The 24,742-nt window shown below is 40.0% G+C and overlaps 1 protein-coding gene across 3 annotated transcripts in view; it reads left to right on the top strand.

Annotated features, from left to right (window-relative positions):
* The first annotated feature begins 12,906 nt into the window (after positions 1 to 12,906).
* Positions 12,907 to 24,742, top strand: part of EGFR (epidermal growth factor receptor) — a 249,476-nt gene continuing 237,640 nt past the window's right edge. For all 3 annotated transcript variants that reach the window (XM_027837181.1, XM_027837180.1, XM_027837183.1), the window contains exon 1: positions 12,907 to 13,295. In XM_027837181.1, coding sequence (XP_027692982.1) covers positions 13,208 to 13,295 — 88 coding nt within the window. In that variant the 5' untranslated portion in view covers positions 12,907 to 13,207. The remainder of the gene's footprint in view (positions 13,296 to 24,742) is intronic.

Below are 24,742 nucleotides of genomic sequence, written 5' to 3'. Positions count from 1 at the left end.
GTTTAAGGCATGATCCTTAAAAAAGAAATCTAGCTCATATACCCCAAGATGTCTTTTGAGGTTTCAGCAATCAAAATTTATATTCCTTTGGGCAGAGTACTCACAGGTAAGGGCATGATTCCCTATGTGGACAGAGGGAGAAGAGGGAGGGAGAGAAGGAGAAAGGAAGGGAAGGAAGGAAGAAAGGAAGGGAAGAGTTGCCTTGCCCAACTGAAACTGACCAGTTGGGTTCCCAGTGGGGCAGCTACAAATTCACAGATCATTGTTTGTCTTTCATTCTTGAAGAGGACCATGACATCAGGAAGATGATGTCATATCTTCAAGTGAATTGGATTTAAGTGAGGGAGGGCTGTGCAAAGTCACCAGCCTCATTATCTCCTCCAGAGCCATCTGGATCCAGTGGCAACATATAGATCACTACAACTTGAAATGGCCTACACACACACACACACACACACACACACACACACACACTTGTGTCTAATATAGCCATCTCTGGGGGGAGAAGAAAAACAAGGGAAAAAAAGAAATTTACATGATAAATTTATTATATATTTAAAATGAATAACAAGTTGTACATAATAGATTTGCAGTTTCATCTACAGTCATATTTTTATTATGCTATGTTATGGAAATACTTGTTTTATTCCATAGTTTTTTTAAAGACAGTTTGAACCTATGTCTTTCTGACTCTAAGACCAGTCCTCTATCCACCACAATATATTGCTTCTCAAAATACTATGTAAATATCAATTGTTATTAGTACTCCCACCAAAACATCGTACCTAGATAGTCTGGCACACTAGCTCTCCTGAAATGCCTATGTTAGACCAGAAGGCTATCTTTAGCCTGTAATTCAGACTTTATCTACATGGCTGAAAACTGAAAACAATTGGTCAGCTCAATAGATTCTTTGTTTTACAGCTATTCCCTCACTGATTTGATTGATTTTCTCCAAAGTGACTGAATGAGCCAAATGAACTTAGTGTTTTGGTGTCATTCCATAGATACCTCAGTGTTGGAGTTAGGATTATAAATTAGTGGTTCTATTTCCGTCCCACCTCACTGTTTGACTTGGCCTTCTTACTATGGCTCTCCATTTCCTCACCTTTTAAATGAAGCAGTTGGACTAAATGATTTCTCAGGAACAAATTCTAGTACTCCAGGGCTTTTGGTCTGCAATCACCCAGCAATACTTGCATTCTAGACACTAAGCTGCCTTTCTCCTATATCTCAGTTTTTTCTTCCCAGGAAGAACAAACATAAATGTAGAGCTTGAATGGACCTTAGAGGCCATCTAACTCAATCCTCTCAGGTGGTACAATGGATAGAGTGCCTGGAGTCAGAAGGACCTGAGTTTAAATCTGCCCTCAGATACTTACTATGTGACCCCGAGCAAGTCATTTCACCCTGTTTGACTCAGTTTCCTAATCTGTAAAATGAGCTAGAGAAGGAAATGGCAAACCAGTCCAGTATCTTTGCCAAGAAAACCCCAAAGGGGGGGGTCATTTTTTTTTAAGATAAGAAAACCAAGGCCCGGAGAGCTTAAGTGACTTGTCCACTGTCACAAAGATAGTGTCGGAGCCAGGAATGTACCTCAAGTGCTCAGATTCCAAATCTGATGCTCTTCTCCCTGAACCACAAGGCTGCTTCCATGAGTTTCCAACTTTATGATGAACATGCCACAGTAGTTTTGAAATAAGGTTTCTTCCAGCTTTGCATCTGTAATTCCCTAATACTAGTATTGAAAACACACTTGTTTTCTGCTCCTGCAAGAAAAGTATTCAGGGCAACCTCCCTCGTCTACCCCCAAATCCCCCACCCCCACCTCCCTAGAGCCTGGGATCAGTCTGTCGAAGCGTTGGCTTTGCATTTTGTGAACAACCACTCAAGTCTCTGTGGTACTTACATGCTAGTTTGTTAAACATACGTAGCATAGTCTCTATTAACACGTCCATCTGCTTGCCCTGGGTGACTATTGATTCCTGATGCCAGCTGTTATTTTGACATTCATTGCTCCATGTCATTCTCTTTGTGCAGCTGCTACATCCAGCAAATAGCAGTTCTTTTGAAGGCAGAGAACAATGTGATACTGAAAGTTCCAAATTGGAATTTTTCAACAACAATTTGAAGTGAAGTTGGTGCTGGTGAAAAGTACTGAATAGAAGGCTTAGCCTGTCAATCAGTCCCTGGGAAAGGTATTGTGCCAATAGGAACCATTTACTCTTTTCCTTTTTCTTTTAATTTTTCATGACTTAATGCTAAGACTTTTGTATGGTCATTCACTCTAATTGAAAGATAACCTTAATGGGGCTACATTCAGCCCCCTGCCTGCCTCTCTTCAAATTTGATTCTACATATTTTACAGCATTACTTTTACCTGCCTGAGTTCTTAGATTAACCCCCAGGAAGTGAAAGAATGGCAGAACCAGCCCACAGGGTTGACGAATGCTGAGAACATAAAAATCACTTTCAAAAAGATGAATGCATATTCTTTCTTTTCTTTAAAATAATAGAGCCTTTGGGTAACCCCACTTCCCTGAATACCAAAGGTGGGAAAAAAAACTATGTGGTCTCTGTGAGTAAATGAGGCCACCAACTCAGTAACAGTAACAGGACAGCCAGGGACTCTTAGGAAGTAGCAAAATTGAATTTTATGTCTACTAGATAATTAATCTATCGCACAGAGTGATTTACCTGAAGAACAAGAGCTGTGAACTGATGCTGGCTCTGTCACTAGTTAGCTATGTACCCACAGGCAAATCATTTAGCCTTTCTATTTCTGTCTTTTTACAATGGGGTGACAGCACAGGCTTGTCTTATGGACTTGCTGTTGAGAATAACCAATTAAAATAACTATAAAGCAAGCCCATAGAGGTGTCCATAAATACCATTTTAAAATAATAAAAGCATGCAAATATTTAATGACAGAAAGTATTTTCCAAGCTACCACACAAGAACAACTTATTCCCCTGTACCTATCAATTAAGTAAGTGTGACATTAGGTAAGTCACTTTGTCTCTCTAGGCTGTAGTTTCCTAATATGAAAAACCGGGGAAGTGAATTATATGGTCTGCAGAGTAGGTTTGTGTTCTCCCATGATTCTATGTCCCGAAGTAGCAAACACCTTTTTCTATACCTTTGCACTTAAAACAACTGCTGTATTTTTTCTATTTTTTTGCAATGGCAATCTCTTTTGCTTTGGGCTTGTCCACATTTAATGACCATTTGAACTGGAAAGGTCTTAATTCTTGTAATCCCATTTGATATACTAATCAAAGCAAATGGTCATTTCTGGTTAGGATCTCCGAAGCACTTATCTCTTTTTTAGGCCTATTATCTTCCTTTTCTTCAAACCAACCTTTTAATCTTGACATATATGTTATACACACATGGAAGTCTTCCATAGATGGAATTGTTAAGCATTCCTTTTATCGGTAATTCTTTGTTGACAATACAAATTTTTTACTAGCTTCAGAACTAAATACAACCTTTGATACCTGGGCTGAAGACATAATTAGAGCAATAAAACCATGTTACAGCATAAAAGGAGTATAATTCTTCCAAACCTGCATTTAAAATTGGGCACAGCATAGGGAAGTGTCTACAGAATCACTTGTTGACATCCATAAGCAATGGAATCAGAGTTGGCTTGGTTGTGAGAATAGGCAACGGCTGCCAGTCTTTGGCCATCATTCGGTATTTAAGGACTGAGTACAAGGCACCTAGGTTTCTGTTTGATCCTGGCTCTCAGAGGTATAGTTTGGTCTAGATGACTTATGAAGTACTTCCTAGCACTGAGATTCTATGGTTTTAACCTTGTGGTGGAAAGATACAAAGATATGTGCAAAGAAGCCTGTGCCATACTAGAGAAGTAATCCTTAACCCACCCCAGACTGAAATGGGACCTCAGGAAGGTATGGAATTCTGCCAAGAGAACTGTTTGGCATGATTTTTGCTAGATCATTTGGCTAATTAAATTGTGTGTTGCTACTCTCCTTTCCCTCCTTTATTTGACTGAAAGTTCTCTCACTGGAATATAGTTTTTAGAATATAAGCTCTCAGAGGCCAGGAATCAAACCTAGTCAGTTCTCTTTGTACATTTCATAGTTCTTACAGAGGTAGGCTTAAAAAATACAAACTTCTTCTTATGACTTCTGCCTCTCCCTCACCCCCCTACCATAACAATATAATGTGAGCTCTTTATGGGCAAAGATTATATCATTTTTCCCCCTTTGAATCTCCCACACTTTGTCCACTGCATGTATTGATGTAGGCACTTAATAAAAATTCTTGTTGGATTGAATTGAGAATTTAGGACAGGGTTCAGGTGCTTGGTTACAAGGCAGCAGAAATTGCTCCTGATCTGTTCTAATAATAAGTTTGGGTTAAAGGATCATCTATTTTATCACCTAGAAGCCATAGGTTCTTTGTCACCTAGGCCATCATATATATACACAGACTTCAGCCGTTTGGTTGAAATCAATCAGTCACTGTTTGGGAGTGCCTGGATTTCCTCTTCATTTTTGCCTGTTCATCTGCCTCTTTAGAAACCTCCATTTCTTTCTCTTGTCCTCTAAATGCATATAGTCCAAAGACTCAGTCTTTAGTCTTCTGCTGTTCTCTCTCACAGAGATCTCACCTGTTCTCATAACTTCAATTATCTGTCACCTCTCCAGGGATGAGAGGGCATTCAATTCTCCAGTCTTGACTTTTCTCCTGAGCTGCAGCGCTATAACTTTATCTTTATTCGTTCAGTAAACCTTTATTAAGAGCCTACTATGTGTAAGACATTTTGCTAGGTGCTAGAGACACAAAGAAAAAAGTTCAAAATAAATAAAAATAAAAATATCACTTGTTAAGGAGTTTTTTGTTCTATCGGGTTTCTCAACTTGGATGTTTGCCAATCCACCATAAGTGATATACACATTCAAAACAGAACTCATCTTCTTTAACCCAAATATTAACTCCCTCCTCAGATGTCCCTATTTCTGATTAATGCTATTACTTCTTGGAGAACTTCAATTCATTGTTTTTCTACATATGATTCTATGAAATATCACTGCAGACATTCAGATGTGAGATTCCAACCAATAGGTCAGCAAGTATTTATGAAGGGCCTATTATGTGTCAGGTGCTATGCTAAGCACTTCAAATACAGTGTCTGCCATTAAGAAAGATACATTCTATTGGGGTAGATAAAGTGCGTATGAATATGCAATGGGAATTATTGGAGTTTAATGAATAAAGGGAATGATATGATCAGACCTGTACTTTAGGAAAATCACTTTGGCAATGGTGTGGGAGATACATTGCAGAGGAAAGAGACTAGAGTCAGGGAGACCAAAATCCTAGAAATCCTAGAAAAAAGTAAGAAAGGTCTGAATTAGGGTAATGAACCTATGAACAGAGAGAAAGAGACAGATAGAGACATGTAGTGGCGGTAGAAACAAAATTTGGCAATTGATTGTATATGTGGAGTGAGGGAGGGTGAGGATTCAAGGATATAGCATGGATGGACACCTAGGTGACTAGGAGAATGGTGGTGCCCTGGATAGAAGTAGGCAAATTCCAAAGAGATCTGAACCTACTGAGTTTAAGATGCCTATGAAATATCCAATTTGAAATGTAAGCAGCTAGTTATACTATCGTTAGATCGTATTTACCCATTCTGTCCATTAGGATACCATAAGAGACTTTGACAAACACCTTACTAAAATCCAGATATGCTATTTCTATAGTATCGCCCTGATTTGCCCACCTAATAACCCTCTCAGAAAAGGAAATGAGACTAGCTTGGTATAGCTTGTTCTTATAATCCAATACTGGTATGTACTGGTTACTATTTTTTTTCTCAGTGCCCTTAAAAAGACTCTCTTGGAAACTAGATTCTTTATGCCTTTCCTACTTAGAAGCCCAACATCATCCTTCTTGCAAATTTTAGCTAAATCAGCAAACCAAATGTACTTCAAATGATAAGCTCTACAGATTGTGAGTTATCCATAGCCTGGTTTCACTTCAGCCTCAGGACCAAGCGAGAGTATGAGAAACAGCCCACATTATGGGGATCAAACCTAAAGCAGAGAAAACCTACATGATCTACTAGACTCCAGAATTTCCAGAAGGAAAATTCCATTCTCAACTCAGGACCTTTTCATTCTAGCAGCCTTGACAGATAATGAGGAATCAGGAACCACAGTTATTTAGGGATATCAATCCTCAAAAATTAGACACATTAAGAAGTAAAGGAAAGGGGCAGCTAGGTGGCACAGTGGATAGAGCTCGGGCCTTGGAGTCAGGAGGACCTGAGTTCAAATGTGACCTCAAACACTTGACACTTACTAGTTGTGTGACCCTGGGCAAATCACTTAACCCCAAATGCCTCCCAAAAAGAAAAAAAAGAAAAGGAAAAAAGAAAAAAAAAATGGCTCCTCAGCTGCAAGTCAAGGCTATGAAATTTGAGGTCATCAATGGAGCAGTGGAGAAAGCACTGAATAAAAGAGATCCAGTTCTGACTTTGTCACTAACTAGCTTTGACTTCAAGCAAGTCATTCTTCCTGGGCCTTAGTTTCCTCACATTTCATGTGAGGGGATTGGACTAGTAGATCCCTAAAATTCTTTCCAGATTCAAGCAAATAAGAACCTCTATCCCATCACCTCTCCTCCTTCATTTGATATCTCTGACTCAGGGCCAGATTAGCTTCCCCATTCTTTGGAATTTCTAAGCCTTTTAAAATTCATCCTTGAGCTCAATTCCTATGGCTCACCTATTGAGATAGGCATGTCCCTATCTCAGATTCATTTCCAAAGTAAAAGTGAGCCAAGGTAAAAAGGATGAAAAATCAGAATGCATGGAGGTAAAGAGGGTTTCCTCTTTTTGCTTCAGCAGAATAAGAGCCATTTCCCTTAGAGATTTAAAAGTAGGTAGATGGTATATTCCTAGGCACCAGATTGACTTGACAGGAAATGCAGGTATGAAGAATGGGCAAGATCATTACAGTTTATCTTTCAAAGCAATACTTATTCTGTCTCAATGACTACTTCTATATCTTTTCTAATTTCTTCAAGTTCTCATCTCTAAAAGGGTAGAAGCTATGATTTCTCTGTATTCTATTCTTGGCCTAGCCCCTTATATTCCCATTTAAAAACCCCAAAACAACAAAAATAAAAACATTTCATCAACGATGATGATGATGCCACTGATCATAACAATGATGGAGATGATAAGGTATAATTCCTCAGATTTGGTTAATAGATTCAGTTCTACCACTAACTCAGCCTTAAAAGTCATGATACCATGAGACCATTCTTGGCCTCAGTTTCCTCATAAATAAAATAAAATAGTTATACAGGATGATCCCTCATCTATGGACTTTTACAAAAGTGAAATTTTATGACTCCATAATTACAAGTGAAAAGCAACATAGCATGGTGGATACAAACTAGCTTAGAAGATTGAAAGACCAAGGTTCAAGTACCATCTCTGACATATACTGGCTATCTCTTAACCTCTCTGTGCCCTAGCCAACTATCTAAGACCACAAATTACAAAGCAGGTGCCATAGATAAGGGGATTTCCTCCATGACAATTCTCTGAAATCACAGGTATGGGTAAAAATGCTTGTAAATAGGTGTGTATTTAGCATGCCATCCATATTCAGCAAAATGCCTCTTTGTAAATAGGCATACCTATACCATATAAATGGCACAGCCTATATACCTAACGCTAACTAGAAAAAAAGGATTAGGCTTGTCAGAGGGTAGAATTAGGAGGGATGAGTAGAATTATGAGTTGTAAAGAGGCAAACTTAAGCTTGATTTCAAGAACAACTTTCTGGCAATCAGTGCTATCCCAGTGTGGAATGAGCCACCTCAGAAAGTGTGGGGTTCAGCCTCATTGCCCTATTCAACTAAAGGCTATATAACCACTTGTTAGGTATCTTGTAAAAGGGCTTCTTTATCAGGTAGGGATTGAATTAGATGGCCACTGAAGTCTCTTGCAGTTCTGAAAGACGTTTCTAATAATTAACATTTATTTAGCATTCTAAAATGTGTAAGGTAGTTTTTAGACATCATCCCATTTGAATAATGACTCTATGTGATAAAGTATCACATATATCATCTCCATATTATAAGTGATTCTCAGAAAGGTTAACTGATTTCCCCATGGTTATACAGTGTCTTCTTTACTCAAAGGTCAATGTGCTAGCCACAATGCTACATCCCAACCCTCCTCAGTCCCCCCAAATTGTATGTTATTATTTGGTCTCTGAAATGGTAATCATTTGTTTTTCATCCTCAGGAGTTATTTATTCAAAAGCAAACATGAGCTGGAAGTGAGGAGAGGATACAGTTTCTTATAAAAGGGTGAGTAACAGGGGTTGAATTGCTTGAGACAAAAAGATAAGGAAGGGTAAGAAGTCTCAGTCCTGGGGTATATAGATCTAAGAATCGTTAGAACTCCAAGCTTCCATCAAGTTTCAGCTCATGGACCTTGTCTTACTGCAAGCCTTTCCTGATCCCCTTAGCTATAAGTGCTCATTCCTTCCATATCCAGTTATCATGTATGTACAGTGTCCTAAAAGTCTTAGTGCAATCTTAAACTATCAAAGACTTTTGAAACACTTGTTGTTGTTTAGTCATTTCAGTCACATCTGACTCTTCGTGACCCCATTTGGGGTTTTCTTGGCAAAGATACCAGAGTGGTTTGCCATTTCCCTCTCCATCTCATTTTGTAGATGACTAACTGAAGCAAACAAGGGTGAAAGTGAAGATCGAACAGCTAGTAAGTGTCTGAGGCCGGATTTGAACTCACAAAGATGAATTTTCTTAACTCCAGGCCAGATGCTCTATCCACTGCTTCATCTTGGAACACTCAGACTTCAGCTATTTATGTATTATGTCCCCTATAGAATTTCAGCTCCTAAAGGTCAGCAGCTGACTTTTTGTGGGGTATTTTGTGTTTGGGGGGGAGCTCAGTGATCAGTCCGGCACCTTGCATGTAGTGGGTACTCAGTAAATACTGGTTGGGTTGGATTCTGTAAGTTCAGTGAAAATTGCATTTGATTTTTTTTCTAGGCAAAATTCAACATACTTTTCTTTACTCAAAATTCTGGGGAAGTGTTTTAGAGTACTGACTAAGCTTTGAAAAATTATGAATATATTTGAACTTCATCATCATCCTTAAGCTAAGGCAGATGGCAATGGCAAGACCTGATTGTTTTTATGAGGATTATTTCATGCATGGAAGTGCGTCAGAACAATCATAAATTACATGTTCCTTTGTGATATCATCTTAACAAACTACAGTGTCTTTAATACCAGGAGAGTGCAGTTCCCTGCAAAGAAACAACATGAGACTACAGTGTGCATAATTACAAACTCCCCAGCCTGGCATTTAGGGCCTTCTACAATCTACCTACCTTTCTTGTCTTATCTCACCTTAGTAGCATTCACACACTCTGGGCTATCAGAAGTTTCCTGACCTAGACCATCCTGCACTCTAACCTCAATGCATTTACTCAGGCATTTACTCACATCTAGAGTACACCCCTTCCTCATCACTCCTTTCCTTCCTTTTGGTTTCATCTTAGGCAGCACCTTCTCCACAAAATCTTCCCTGATTCCCCTCCAGCTGACGGAAATTCCTCAACTTTGTCTAGAGTCCTAGTACAAAGAGCTGGATTTGAAGCCAGATACCATGCTGCTTACTACTTGTGTGACACTGAACAAGTCAAATCGCTTCTTTGGTTTTCTTCTTCCTATCTCTAGAACATAAAGGGATTAAACAAACTCTTCTTCAAGGTTCCTTCCATATCAAAGCAAATAACCCTAAGCCAGGTCTTAGATTAGTAAACAAAGAGTGCAGACTGAAAGAGTTCAGGCTTTGTGCAGACTGAATGTCTTGAGGAGAGATTGCTGGATTTGAGCATGGGTAAAAAGTCAAATAGTCATTACCCATGTAACCTCAGGTAAACCACGTAACCTCTCCTGGCTTCAATTTCCTTATGTGTAAAATGAGACATTTTGACTAGATGACCTTAGACATCTTTTCTAAATCTATGTTCTTATGGTCCAATGAGCCTATGAAGAAGGAAAAGCTCTAAGTTATTTCAACATTCAACTCAACATTTTTAAAGCCTTTTCTATGCTCAAGGCATCGATTATAGGTGCTTGGGATACCAATATGAAAATTAGCCCTTTCCCAAAAGGACCTTACATGCTCCAGGGGGAATACAATATGAACATAAGGAAATAGGAGGTAATTTGATGGAAAGGGAAGGCCCAGGAAGGACTTCATGGGGGAGGTAGCACTTAGGTTGAGCCTCAAAGTTTAGGCTTCTGAAATGAGGAGGCACTATAGGCATGGTGCATGATTTGTTCCAATGTATCAGAATCAAAGAAAGAATATTAAATCGGGCAATGGCTAGTCATCCAATCTGGCTAGAAAAGAATAGGTGAAAGGAAATACTGTGAAATAAGATTGAAAAGGAGAACTTAATTGCAGAAGACCTTAAATGCCATTTTTTAAGAGGCACTAGGGAGCCAGAAAAGATTTTTGAGCAAGGGAATGACATGGTCAGACCTCTACCTTAGGAAAAGGGAATGTGATAAAAAAAAAAGAAAAGGGAATGTGGTGTAAGGGAAGATGTATGGACTTTGGAATCAAATAACATGGTTCAAATGTCACAAACCTGTGTGACATTGAGTAAATCACTTAACCTGAGTTTCCTCATCTGCAAAATAAGGGAATTTGACCAGATTGTACCTAAGGTTATTTCCAGCATTAATTCTCTTTTACCCCCATTAATTCTTTAATTATATTCACAGTTTTATGAAGGATGGCTTGGAGAAGGAAGAGATGGCAGGGATACCGATTAGGAGGCTATTACTATAGTCTAGTTGAGAAGTGCTGGTGGCCTAGAATAGAGTGGTGGTCTTTTTAGTGGAGAGAAGGATATGGATGTGGGAGACAATCTGATTTTTTTTTTAATACCACCATCTCAAAAATCATTTGTAATTAGGCAGCTAAGGTCTGGGTTTATTCCTTTTATAATTAATTTCATATTAACCTTATAGAAGCAATCTTACTATTAAATAATCTTACTGTTAAATAATTGGTCAAATAGCCTTTAATCAAGTTTCCCCCAATCTCATCCAAGGACTCTCTGTGCAATTCACCAAGGTCTATTTCTAAGGGTGAAATTTTAAAAGGGGGAAATAATTATAATTCATAGCTATTGCACCACTATAATCTCTACTTCCTGAGCCATGGTACTGATCCCAGGTTCTACGCACTTTGACATCATGGGTGCAAACAAGATGATTCAGGTTGCTGAAAGCCAAATCCAACCCTGCCTTTGTGTGTGTGCGAGAGTGTGTGTGTGTCTGTGTGTGTCTGTGTCTGTGTGTGTGTCTGTGTATGTGTGAAAGAGAGAGAGAGAGAGAGAGAGAGAGAGAGAAAAGAGAGCAGAGGCCAGGGGGGCATTATAAATGGCAAAAAATGCATGTCTTGGAGACATGGCCTTGGAGAACAGAAATAAAAAGCACTGCTTTGTGTTTCTATGACTAATTTTTGTTTTTTTTTTGTTTTAATTTTTGTTTTATTCCCTCTTGCCTCCTAATTTTGAACTTGGAAAATCGGTTTTACTGCAATGATAGTAGTTAATACACACTTGGGAATTATTTGTGAACTTTGAAAGATGGGGGAGGAGATTAGAGGAAGCTTGGTAAAATCTTCATGGTAAACTGAGGCAAAAGGGCTACATGACATTAATTCTTTAGCAGATAATAAATCATCAAATTAAAAAGAAAGAGAGGGGAATCGCTCTGGAGCACTTTAATCTTTTTTCCATGGTGACATCAGGAAGGATTCCTATTTCCTTAACAAAATAATTGGTGATTTTCCATTTTTATACATATATACACACACATATATAATGAAAATATGGAGGAAGAATGTGTGTATGGAGATAATTGACTAATGGTCATTACAGAACAATCCACAGTCTTCTTATCTTTATCCTTTGTTTGTTTGTTTGTTTCCTTCACCCCTTGCAGTATTTTCCCAAAATCACAACCTAAGCTCTATAACTTTCAGATATTCTGTAACATTCAGTTACCAGCTTTTTAAAATGCTGGGTCTTCTCTGACTTGGGATTTAAAATCGGGCTACCCTTCCACTAATCTTTGCCATTCAATTTCTACCTAAACGTAGGACTTTTGAGCTCTGGGTTATCTAGCAGAGATTTCCTAGACCGAATACCCTAAGAGGGCAAGGAGGGAAATGTGATGAGAAATGTTAGGAACAAGTTTTGTTTTGTTTTGTTTTGTTTTTTGAAAAGTTAATGAGGCTGGGGGAACGTTTGCTTCAGCAACCCACGACTCATGGCACTGCAGTGAACCTCTTCCTCGCCTCCACCCCCGAGGGTGAAGGGATGCTATGGGGAAGAGAAAAGCAGCTCTATCCTTCCTCTTTTTTTGGCAGATGCAACCAGAGAGTAGGGTGCATCCTCACCTGACCAAATTGTCCCAGAACCCTGTGGGGGTGGAACTACTAAGAGAAATAGCCTCCTTCCAGATCCTGTTATGTAGCACAGTACTTCAATCCCTCGAAGAAGAAAAAAGAAAAAAAACCGAGCCCACACTCACACGTGTGTGCCGAAGGACTGGGAGTTGACAACAGTCCCCCTACCCCTCAACCTGTCCGGCTCCCAACCCCCACCCCTGGTGCCCAGCGCGCTTGGAGCTCCGGCTCACACAGGAACACACACACACACACACACACACACACACACACACACACACAGAGCGCAGCACAGAGGCAGGCTAAGGGGCAGCTAAGCGGCACCGCCTCCTTTCCTCACTCCTCCCCCTCCTTCTCCACCTCCCCGCCCTCCTGGAATTCTGGCTGCCAGAGTAGCAGCAGTAGCCCCAGCGGCAGCGGCTTCTCGGCATGGTCTGCTAAGCCAGCCTGTCGGGCAACCGGAGTCCGAGGCAGAGAAGGCGCAAGGGGAGCTTTCCGACGCCAAAGGAAGAAAAGCAAAAGGCAAACGCCCCGTTCTCCTTGGGATTGATTCTCCACCTGGCAGAAATCTGCCCTAAGCCGCGTTCCGTCTCCCCTGGGCGCCCGGGCCGGGAAAAGGTGTTAGCTCGTGAGATCACTTCGGGACAACCGAACTGGGACCCACGTCGATCCGGTGCGGCAATGGGGCTTTATGGGGTTGCTGGAGCCGCTGTCCTGGTGCTGCTTGCCGGACACTTCTCCCTGAGCTCGGCGCTGGAAGAAAAGAAAGGTAAAGGTGTCTCCTTCGCCTGCAGCCTCCCCCTGTGTTCCCAGCTTTGCTTCTATCCTCACCTGGTCTCCCCTCCGCCAGCTCGCGTTCCCTCTTTCCACACCCTGCCTTAGCCTCTCCCTCGGTTTCTCTCGTCTCAGTCCGCCGGCGCTCCCCCTTTCCTCCCTCGTTTCCTGCAAGATCAGCTGAGAGTGGAGGTTGAGCCTGGCGGTGCTGCCCTGACAATCCAGTCTGGCCCAGAAAGGAGGGGGTACTGGGGATCTCTGGCTGGGGAATTGAGGTCCGGAATGGAAACCTGGTGAACGGACGCGCCCTCAGTCTAGCTATCGAGCTGCTGGAGCTCCATTTGCCTCTGCACAGTAAACTTTCTCAGTCGGTTTTCGTCTCCTTGGCCGGCTCAGGAGACTGCCCGCGTGGGGGTGGGGACGAGGAGGGGGGAGCGAGGTAGACTTCTGAGGGTGGGGGTGCCTTGGCATTGGCCGAAGTCTACTCTGGGCGGCGTATTGTGCAGCAGGGATAATGGGACAGTATTCCAAGTGACGCCCCCCTCACCCCCCCAGTTTTCTTCGGGACCATTGCAAGACGGCCCTCATACTTCTCAGGAAGGCGTAAGATATCAGGCTGGGGATAAGTCCCACCAGTTAAATGCTATTAAGGGTGTCTGTCACCTGTCTAGTCCTCTGGATCGGCTTTGTGGCCGGTTAATAACTCCTGCGCCAAATTTAAGAGACAGACTATTCTCGCTCCCTCACTCACATTTCATTGCTCTCTTTCTGTAACCCGTCTTGTCACTGGTCCGGGGTGCGGTTTGTGGGGGGTAGGAATAGCCTGAACCCTCCTCCATGCACACTAAACCTCTAAGTAAAAGAGAAAGTCTCCAGATCCGACTCCCTCAGCCCCCATTTCCACTTTTTACATTCAGGTCCCCCGCCTTCAGTCACCCTCACAACGCTTCAGGATTTAGTCTTGCTTCCCCTTTCTAACTGTTGTTGGTGTGTGTGTGTGTGTGTGTGTGTGTGTGTGCATCTGTCTGTCTGCTTCTGTCTGTCTCCCTCCTCTCCCTCTGTCTCCCTCCTCTCCCTCTGTCTCCCTCCTCTCCCTCTCTCCGCCTCCTTCTCCCTCTTCCACTCTGGTGGACTGTCGGCCTATGCTTGATCGCTCCCTGCCCTACAAGGTGCGCAGGTCTGTGCAGGAATCAACTGTGGAGCCGGGACGCACTCTGCTCACCTTTGGTTTCCTCCCTACCAGCCTCCCTTTCTTACTTATATACTACTCCTGAGTCGCTTCAGGTTCTTTCCAGGCTTCTTAAAATACTTCGTTAAACTTCTAGGGGGCAGTTCTAGGATCGTGAATGGGTTCGCCAGGGCTTCTTTGGAGAATTAGATATTTGATAGGTTACAGAATCCTCAAAACCAACTGATGACAGGAATCCCTTATAAGGTTTTAGTGCAAATCGTTTTAGGGAATAACTTTGCAAATGAAGACTCCATACTCTTTCTTCTCTCGGGTATGGGGTGGGGAGTAGATAGTCAAACAACGTAACTCCGGTTTAAAGAAACCAGTAAAGGTCCACCATTCTCTCCGAACCAAGCATGACAGAATCTGATTTCGTGACTACTAACAATAAGCTCCCTTGGAACAAGAAACATGCCTTAGAAGACTCGAATTGCACAATCTTAAAATTAAGAAACTCGTGTTCCAAGAGTCAGGTTCCGACCTGTTGTTGATGTCATTGGCATAGGGTGTTGGTTGTATGTGTATGTGGTGTGTGTGTGTGTGTGTGTGTGTGTGTGTGTGTGTGTGTGTTTCGGGGGAAGAGGAGTTATAAACTTCCTGACTCTGTTTGCTCTTCTACCGATAAAGAAGTTTTGAAACAGTTTATTATATCAAATCTGCAAAATACAGATGAGAGGGTGAATATTCTCCTTCTATACTGGGGAGACAATGGTCAGTGTTGAAAGATCAGACCTGTCTGTTGTTGTTTGTTTGCTCGTTTTTCATTTAGTGAGTAGCCCTGAGATTTATCATCACAGATTTGGATATTTTGACAAATGTAAAATGACTTTTTCTCCTCTTTTCCAAACTAATGCTATATAAATCCACCTTACCTCACATTTAAGATTTATAGAGACGAAGTTCTCTTTTTCTCCCAGGTACAAGGATACCTTTCTAATACCGATTGTAATTTTTACTATTCATCGACTTGAAGGTGTCACCTTTCTGACAAGATTTTTTCACAACCCTTTAATGGCTGATTTTTGAATATTTGTTATGTCTGAAAACTTTCTAGTATTCTATACTTTAAAATGTTCCAGCTGTTTCTGAGAAAATATATCTTGTTCTCTTTGTATTCATTTTAAATAGAATACCCTTTAATGTGGGGATAAAAAGGACTAAATTGTAAGAAAATGAATGTGCACTTAGGATAGTAAAATGGAATGGTTAATTTCTCAATACAAATTATTTAGGTTTGGGTGAGCCTATTTTAGGAAGGCTATTATTTATGATCAGGTGTGCTTAAATTCAACTATGCCTTTAATCAAGAAAGCCTAATCAATGTTGATGGGAGTATTTAAAAGAAATTTGTTTAAATCTTGAAAGTAGAAATATTTGTGCATTTAAAAGAACAATGACAGGTGTGTGTGACTTCAACCTTTTGACCTTGGTCAGATAATAGAAGACTAGAAAGGGAAATGAGCTTAAGCAGATGAACACCGTCTTTTGAAAGTCAAGGCAAACTTCTAGTCACAAGTCCAAATTTCTCCCCCAAGTTCTTTTCATTCTTTCCCTTCCCACCCTCTTCTGTCCAAAATGGTCTCCTTTCTAGGAGGTAGCTCAGGGGCTAAATTAGAGGATGAACAGAGATTTGTGTTGTAGCACAAAGCAAGCCCCTTCACATCTTGTTGCCTCCATTGCAAAACTGAGAAGGAAACTACTGACTTGGGTCCCAGGGCAGGGTGTCTCTGCTGGGAGCAACTAATAAATGTAAACTGTTCTGCAAATCCCAAAAGTCCTGAGGATTGCTATAATAGCAAAAGAGATATTTGTGTACTTAGTGTACTAAATGTAACATCACTGATGGATTGTTGCAATGCCTCCAAACTCTTACTTTTTTCACTCACTACCAAGAAATGCAGTGAAAGTTGTACAGGTGAACCCTGTCCCATATTCTGCCCTGGGCTGTTGGAAAACTGAGCATAATTAGGATGTCAACATGGGGCTGCTCCCAAATGTTCTGCAACTTAAAAGAGAGAGAGAGACAGACAGACAGACAGACAGACAGACAGATGGTGTTGAGGATCTGATGGCCATTAATATGCTGACAACTTTTTTTTTCTCACCCAAAATGGACAATTCAGCCATGTTTCAAAAACAACAACAACAAAAAAAAAACCAAACCAGTTCGACTTCTTTTCCCTTTTATATCTGGTCTAGGCTTCAAGGTATTCTGTCCAAAAGCAACCCTCAGTGGAGCATATCTCTTCATTCTTATCCTTCTGGCTACTTCTCAGGTCTGATTCTAATAATAGGATCAGAGTCCAGGAATGTGAGAACATAAAATCAGCTGTCTTCAGCTTCTTCAAGAATCTACCCATAAAACAGTTCCTTTGCTCTTCAAAAAAAAGTTTTGTTTTGTTTTTGTTTTTTTTGGTTTCTGTTACACTGGGCAGATGGATGTTTACCACCAACAACAAAAACCCTACCACTTTGGACCAAAGCATTTGAGAAAGTGGTTCCACAGAAACAGGTAGAATGAGGTGCCATGACTAATTGAGTCCTTTGAGTGACTTGAAGGGTGAAGGAGCCCTTAACCCATCTGCTTCTAAGTATGTCAAGTAGTAGCTACTCTGTCTCAGACTTGGAGTGAACAAATTTCAGTCTGCTGTAAATCTCACATGGGGATCTGAAAAAGCTTACCAGGAAGCATCCCAATGACCTGCATTGGCCCTTTCCTTGGTCCATCATCAACAAATGCAGAGTAGTGTGAACCCTCTTATTTCTTGCTCACAAAGTTCTCCAATGTAATATATTCACATTTGCCTTCGAGGTGAGACCACCTTACCCCATTGTGTTCTTTTGTCTCACAAGTAATTAAGCCTCCTTGGATGTAGTCCAAGGCAGTATAATAATGAGTGAAGTTCTGACAATATGTGGTATGACAATACTGTTGGTACGTATTGTAGGATGCGGTCAGTAAAGTGAATTTTAAGCTATTTTCCAGTATTATTGACATTGTATTTGCATCTATCCACACTTTGCTGTTCTGACTACCACCCCCTCCCCATGACCAACAGCACACTTTTGCAAGATTGCAAGATGAAGTGAGAGATGCTATCCACTATTCCTGAGAAAAACCTATGACCTTGGCCTCTAGCATTATGCTCTGTTACCAAACTGAGCTAACCAGATATTCTGAGAATAACATTTATGGTGCTCATCCAGATTATCAATTTGATTCTTGGCTTGCCTAGGCAGCTGCTCAGTGGACAAAACTGGTCACTGCTTTGTGTTTCTCCAGGCATATATGCAAATTGGGCATCATAGCACATGTTTATAATGAGCTATGAGACCTTCAATGAAAACTTATCTAATTCATGTTGATCAAGAACAGAATGCTCTGTTTTGTAAATGAGTGAGTGACTAAGGAGTGGTGGCAGAATGTTTTGCAAACATGGCACACTAGACGGGCTAATAAGAACATAGAGGGGCTTCATCTCTAGCAAAGCACTTTGCAACTTTAAAGCATAACAAAAATACAGATTATTTTTCTCATTCTCTTGTTCTTTTTGTTATATATTTTGGGAGCTTTTTCCTTGTTCCAATAATGAATTTTTAAATTAGGAGAAAAATAATGACAGCAAATGGCATTTATGTAATGTTTTAAGATTTGCAAAGCACTTTGCCTATTATCTCATTAGAATTTACAAAAACCCTGTGGGAAGGGACTATTATCCCTACTTTACAGATTAGGAAACTGAGGCAGATAGTGGTTAAATGACTGGCCCAGGATCATACAACTAGTAGGTGTCACAGTCAAGATTTGAACTTGGGCCTTCTGGAAGCCCAAGTTCCACACTTTACCCACTATGCCACCAAAGAACTGTTTAAAGCTCCCTTTTATTACAACCTTTCACTCTTGCTGCCTTTCTTTTCTAGTATCAAATCTAATGTGTCATTTTCTAGGTGCTTTTATATAAATGTCTTTTTTTTTTTTGGCTGAGGCAATCAGGGTTAAGTGACTTGCCCAGGGTCACACAGCTAGTAAGTGTCAAGTGTCTTATAAATGTCTTCTATGCCATATATTCATAGGGTCATAAATTGATAGCTGCAAGGGACCTTAGAGGTCATATTGTTCAGCTATCTCATATGAGTAGATTAAGTTTTACAGTTAGTTGGGTTTTTTTTTCTTCATGGAGGACTGCTGGATGGCCACCCAAATGACCTTCATGAAACTGACCAGGTCAAAGGTACAGTTGATTTTAGATTGCAGATGACTAAGATCACGTAGCATAAGTAAGTGAAACTGACAAAGAACGCAATCAACAATGCTTGCTGAATGTCCATTGGGTGTAAAGAATTAAGCTAGACTTTGGAATACAAACCTCCAGTGAGTCAATATTTTTAACCTATTGATCCAGTTGGTTTCCCAAAGCCATTAACAAGTGGTCAGATGTCTAGTTTCAAATCCTTTCTTCCTGCTTTGTCTCTTGGTGGTCCCAGTGAATGAAGAAATACCCCCAATATAGGAAACTAGCAGTGGAATTGGAGGACATGACTTACATGATACTAGGCACAGAACAAGTGTGAAATAACTATTTGACTTGAATTAAACTCAGATAATGGGTTTATTGTCAACTATATACCTGAGCTGAGAAAAAGCAAATTTTATCCTAACTTAAAAATGATAGATTGATTGTCCCTCCCTTCTCTCCTTTCCTCCTCCCCCAAACATCACACACACACACACACACACACACACACACACAGAGTCCAAAAACAGCAAGCAACCGTATAGTAGGAAAATGCTATTATTTAGTATTGGTGTTTGTCCTGGTACTTAAAATATAGTAGGATATAAGAATGGAGGAAAAATGTGAGATAATTAGTGGGATATATGAAAGTGCACTTGTTTTTAAGTAGTGGTACATGAAGATCCATGTTTTTCAGAAATGTTTTTTTCTTTGAGTCTTTAAATTGGCAAAGAGATGCTGTTATTTAATCAGAAAAGACATCTCTTTTTTTTAAATGCACATTATTATGACCACAGTACTTAATCCCTCTTACTCCTACTTGTATCTTTCTTGCCTTTTTCTTTTCACACATCAACTCTTTGACGTATCGAGCTGACACTTCTTATGGGAAACACAAGGCATTTTTTTTACTTTTTTTGAGTTTATGGGTCATACTTCTCTCACTCTGAGAAAGGCGGGCTGCTTGGTTATTTTGGGGTATGGCATCAGAACTATCAACAGAGAGGGCAAAGATGGTTGAATGCATCCTTTTCGTGCAGTCTGGCAAATTTAGTTTATTGTGAATATCAGTGTTTTAGTTATATTCAAGGAATTGTCTAAACATCATTACACTTCCTATTTTCCTTATTGATGATTTTGAATGGTATTTCTGGCTCCTTCCTCCCTTATCAGCAAAGATTTTTTTTTAAGGCAATTGGGGTTAAGTGACTTGCCCAAGATCACACAGCTAGTAAGTGTCAAGTGTTTGGTCTGAGGCCAGATTTGAACTCAGATCCTCCTGACTTCAGAGCTGGTGCTGTATCCACTGCGCCACCTAGCTGCCCCCAAAGATCGAATAATAGAAAAAATGGAGCTTGTTCCAATGACTTCACTATTATACAATGCAGTATAATGTTATTTTCTCATAAGCTATAGAACATTATAAAATATATGAATGATATTTATTCGTCAAAATAAACAAAACAGGTATATTTTGCTCTTTACTCATTCTACCTTCAAGCTTACTATTCTATTACTTCCCAATGAATCTTCTTGGTATCAGAAGATATGCTTAAGATCTTAAACATTTAAACAAGTCCTATTTCATTTTGTTCATTCTTTCCCCTCCCACCTTAGAAGGAGTCCAAGAGACGTCTAAAAATAAATGGCGATTATTGGCTCTTGGAATTCATGTTCAGGAGCATTTACGAAAGAGATGTCTGTTAGAATTGTCTCCTACATTAATGTGCCACAAAAGCAGCATGGCAAATGGGCTCCTTTTTTCAAAATTGATTTCTCCCTCCCTGCCACCATTCTCCTAGAACCACACTAAGTATGGTGCATAGAAAAAACATCACTGAGGATTATGTATTGCTCAAAAGTGCATTACATTGTATTTTGCAATCTAGCTTTTGCAAGGAAAGAGAACAATTTAGAAATAATGAACCCATGGTAGACTAAACACAATACACAATAGGAGTTCATATTAACTACCTTAACTTTAAAAATCATTGCATTAACTTAAGAGAACACACATTTATTTGCAGATTCATTCATTTTTGTGGTGCCCATTTTGAAAGCTGGTGTTATGAAACTGTAACTCTTTTTGGCTAAGAAACTGCTGTCCATGATTCTAATTGCAGAACCTCTATTTGGGAAAACAGGTTAGAATCTCTTTTGATAGTTCTCTCTTCTGTAAAATGATGGAAGGAGTTGTGCTGTCTGATCTTTTAAAAAATCCTTTCAGCTCTAAATTCTTGAGTCTATGAGATTCAGTGCAAATCAAAATGTAGCATTCAGGAATCCTATTTAAGGAACAATAACTGAGGTCCTTACACCCATAATCACACGTTCCTTGTAAGTTTTCCATCTTCTAAACTTGGGTAGTTTTCTTCTGTCACTTCTACTTATGCTTGCAAACTAACAGAGACCAAATGAATCAAAAGTATTCTCTACACTTTCTATACTACTACTACTACTACTACTACTACTACTACTTCTACCACTACTAATACCACCAAGAACACTACCACCACCACCACTACCACCACCATCACCATCACCACCACCACCACCACCACCACCACTACCACCACTACTACTACTACTACTGCTACTACTACTACTACTACTACTAATAATAATAATAATAATAATAATAACTAAGACATATATGAAACTTTTAGGTTTACAAAGCATTTTACATATTAGCTCATTTGATCCTCCCCAAAGTCCTGTGATATAGGTACTATTGCTATCCCTATTTTACAGATGAAGAAATGGACTGAAAGAGATTAAATAACTCACCCAAGTACTATAACTAGTAAGTGTGTCTGCAGCAGGATTTGAACTCAAGTTTTCCTTACTCCAAGTCTGATACTCTAGCCATTAAGCCATTTATTCTTACATTTCAAACTAGAGGTATATGCTTCTCCTTCCACCCCCAGTGAGTGGCTGGGCACTGGATCTGGGGGCTATGAACCCATTTATTTTGGATGGTGAGTGTAGAGATCTTTTAAAATTTGCCATGAGCATTTGGAATTTCCTTGTGAATATATAAAGAAAAAAGAGGAAATGGAGAAAGTAGCTTGTTGTGTGTGTGTCTGTGTGTGTGTGTGTGTGTGTGTGTGTGTGTGTTTAAGCTGTTTGGTCAGTCAGCAATGCTTCTGGCAAATTCTGATTGCCTCCCTATACACATCGGTATAATAAATATAATATTTAAATGAAAGCACATATTTTAAGCTTATCAGAATAAGTAAACAGAGACAATCTTAACAAAGAGTTGTGGCACTTAGGTATCTCTTTCTGTTTTTAGCACAAGCCATTAACCAACCTAGGCCTCTAGGAAATTTTTCATGAATATATACTGTTAAGATAACTGTAGAGGAAATATTCTTTTTCTCCTCCTTCCTTCCCTCCAACCTCTATCCAGTACATTAAGATAGAGGCTACCCCCAAATAGTATTTATGCCTATGGGGGAAAAAATTAAAAAGGAGATAGCCTTCAAGGGCTTTCTCCCATGTTCTAACATTATTCTCATTTCCTTTTCCCTTGCAAATTTGATCCAATATGTAATTAACCCCCAATAAAATGAGTAACTGATCATTAATAACTAAAAACCTCCAGCATCTTTAGCGAAGATTCTATGTAAATGTATTGTGTTTGTTTGTTTGTTTTTTAGAGAGACCTACAGTTCCCCAAACCTTGATAAATTAGCTAGCTCTGCAAGAAGGCAGCAGCAATGATCTGCAGGTTGTTTTCTGGAGCTTGGTCCCCAATCTTGCTCAAGCTTGGGCAGTAGTTGCTAGGTCGTTTCACTTTTAATCAATAGCCAAGGCAAAATGGAAAATTAAGCAATTTGATGAAGTGGGTTGATATTAACTAGTTAATTAGGTAATTTTTCAGCTCTTTGCTTCATCTCAGTTGGGTAAACCTTGTCCTCAGAATCCTCATTGCAGGAATGCAAACTTGGTGGTATTTTTCGAAAGAGCTGATTGTCTGAGAGAAGCACAAGGTGGGTAGTAGATTTGGGGGGGTATTATCTGAATCTATCTTTCCTCACTATGCCGTACTATATTCAAAATCTTTAGCTTAATAAACTAGACCTTTGGAAAAGTTGGGCAACAGTTACTAAATATTCACAAAGTTGCCCAGTTACAAAACAATGATGGAAATCAGCAATATCCTAAGAATCCAAAACTCAGTGAATATAGGGTGCAAGTAGGGGAGTCCTTCCTGAAGAGAATCCAATACAAGCCAAGCTAAAATACCTCTAACTCTAAAGGACATTAAATATAAGAATGCTTCACCTGTCCAGAATTCAGCTCTCTGATAACTTCAGCTCTCCAAAATCAAATTTAAAAAAGAGGGGAGAGGGGAACACTAAGGTGATAGATAGCTAGTAATAGTTAACATCTATAGAATATTTTAAGGTTTAAAAAGCATTTCACAGTGAGATAATATAGGAAAAGACTACTGTACCATCTAAATGAATGTCATAAGATTCCTGGATGTTACTCATAAGCTCTGAGTAAGGGCCTGAAGGGATTTTCTATTTATTCTTATTTTACACCCACTTCTAATATACTGGATTATATGACTTCTGAACTTGCAACAGATTAGAAGCAATTTAGAACTGGGGAGAAAGCTGACAAAGGAAGCTACAGCCAATTGTAAAAAAGACCTGAAATGTACTTAGCTGTGTGACTCTGGGCAAGTCACTTAACCTCTGCCTGCCTCAGTTTCCTCATCTGCAAAATGGGGATAAGTATATACAGGGCTGTTGTAAGGATAAAATGAGGGCGAACCTACTAACTCCCAAGGCTATCTATCCCACTTTGGACAGCCCTAATTATTAGGATACTTTTCCTGACATTGGACCTAAATATGTCTTTTGACAGCTTCCATCCATTGCCCCTGGTTCTGCCCCTTGGGGTCAAGGAAAACAAGTCTAATCTCTTTTCAGATACTTGAAGACAGCTGTCGTGTCCCTCTTGTGCCCTAAAGGCTTGAACAGATCTTCCTATAACCTGGACCTTTGCAAGGCAGCCTTAAAGCAAGTCAAACAGCCACTTTATAACTAATGATGTTCTTGTGAACCTCACGTGTCCCATTTTTTAAAAATGTGATTAACTAGTACCTGGCATTATCACAAGCTACAAACGAATACAATTGAGATGAAGGAGTAGGGTCTATGTGGCAGATAACATTTAATTGATACCAGGTGATCTTCAAGTGAGACACCAGAGATGCCAGCTTCATATAGTCATCCTAAGAGATGGAGCAAGAATTATTAGCTCATTAAGTATATCTTTTTATCTGGGTGAACCAGTTCAAGTTCCTGACCAGGAGTAGCTAGGGACTGCCAGAAAAAATAAGCTAACATCTGAAAGTTAATTCCTTATTCATAAGAAACTGAGGTAATCAAGATGCTTTCTCTGAGTATTGTTTCATGTTTTTTTTGCACCGAGCCTTTCAAAAATCTGTGGCCAGAAGAAAACTGGAAAGACTCTGATTGGTTCAAGCATTTTGGTGGGAATCTAAATCCATGACAAAAATAACGAGATCTGATTACAGCTGGGAAAACTTGAGTATGCACCTTTGACTCCGAAGATATGCGAATGTAGTGTTTTCATAGCTGTGGAAGCTGGCTATTACATCTTATTATGGTTCTGCGAGTGGACTTCACAGTTGTTATTTTTGCAGCACAGGTCCCCAGTTATTTTTACCCATAGTATTACTCACCTCTGTAGCCTAGGGCAGTGTGTCTTTTGCTACTACAATGACCACCCAATACTTTCCTGGCTAGAATTCTGGTAGGATACTCGCATTGATTGCCAAGAATGGGGAAAGAAGGGCAGCTAAATGGCACAGTGGATAGAGCCCTGGCCCTGGGCTCAGGAGGACCTGAGTTCAAATTTGATCTCAGAAACTTACTAGCTGTGTGACCTTGGGCAAGTCACTTAACCTTGATTGCAGATACTTACTAAACTGGA

This window comes from Vombatus ursinus, unplaced genomic scaffold (genome assembly GCF_900497805.2).
Source record: "Vombatus ursinus unplaced genomic scaffold, bare-nosed wombat genome assembly UNPS02014820.1, whole genome shotgun sequence".
Classification (NCBI taxonomy): Eukaryota; Metazoa; Chordata; class Mammalia; order Diprotodontia; family Vombatidae; genus Vombatus; species Vombatus ursinus.
Note: the sequence above shows the minus strand (reverse complement) of the source record. Positions and strands in the feature narration are given on the sequence as shown.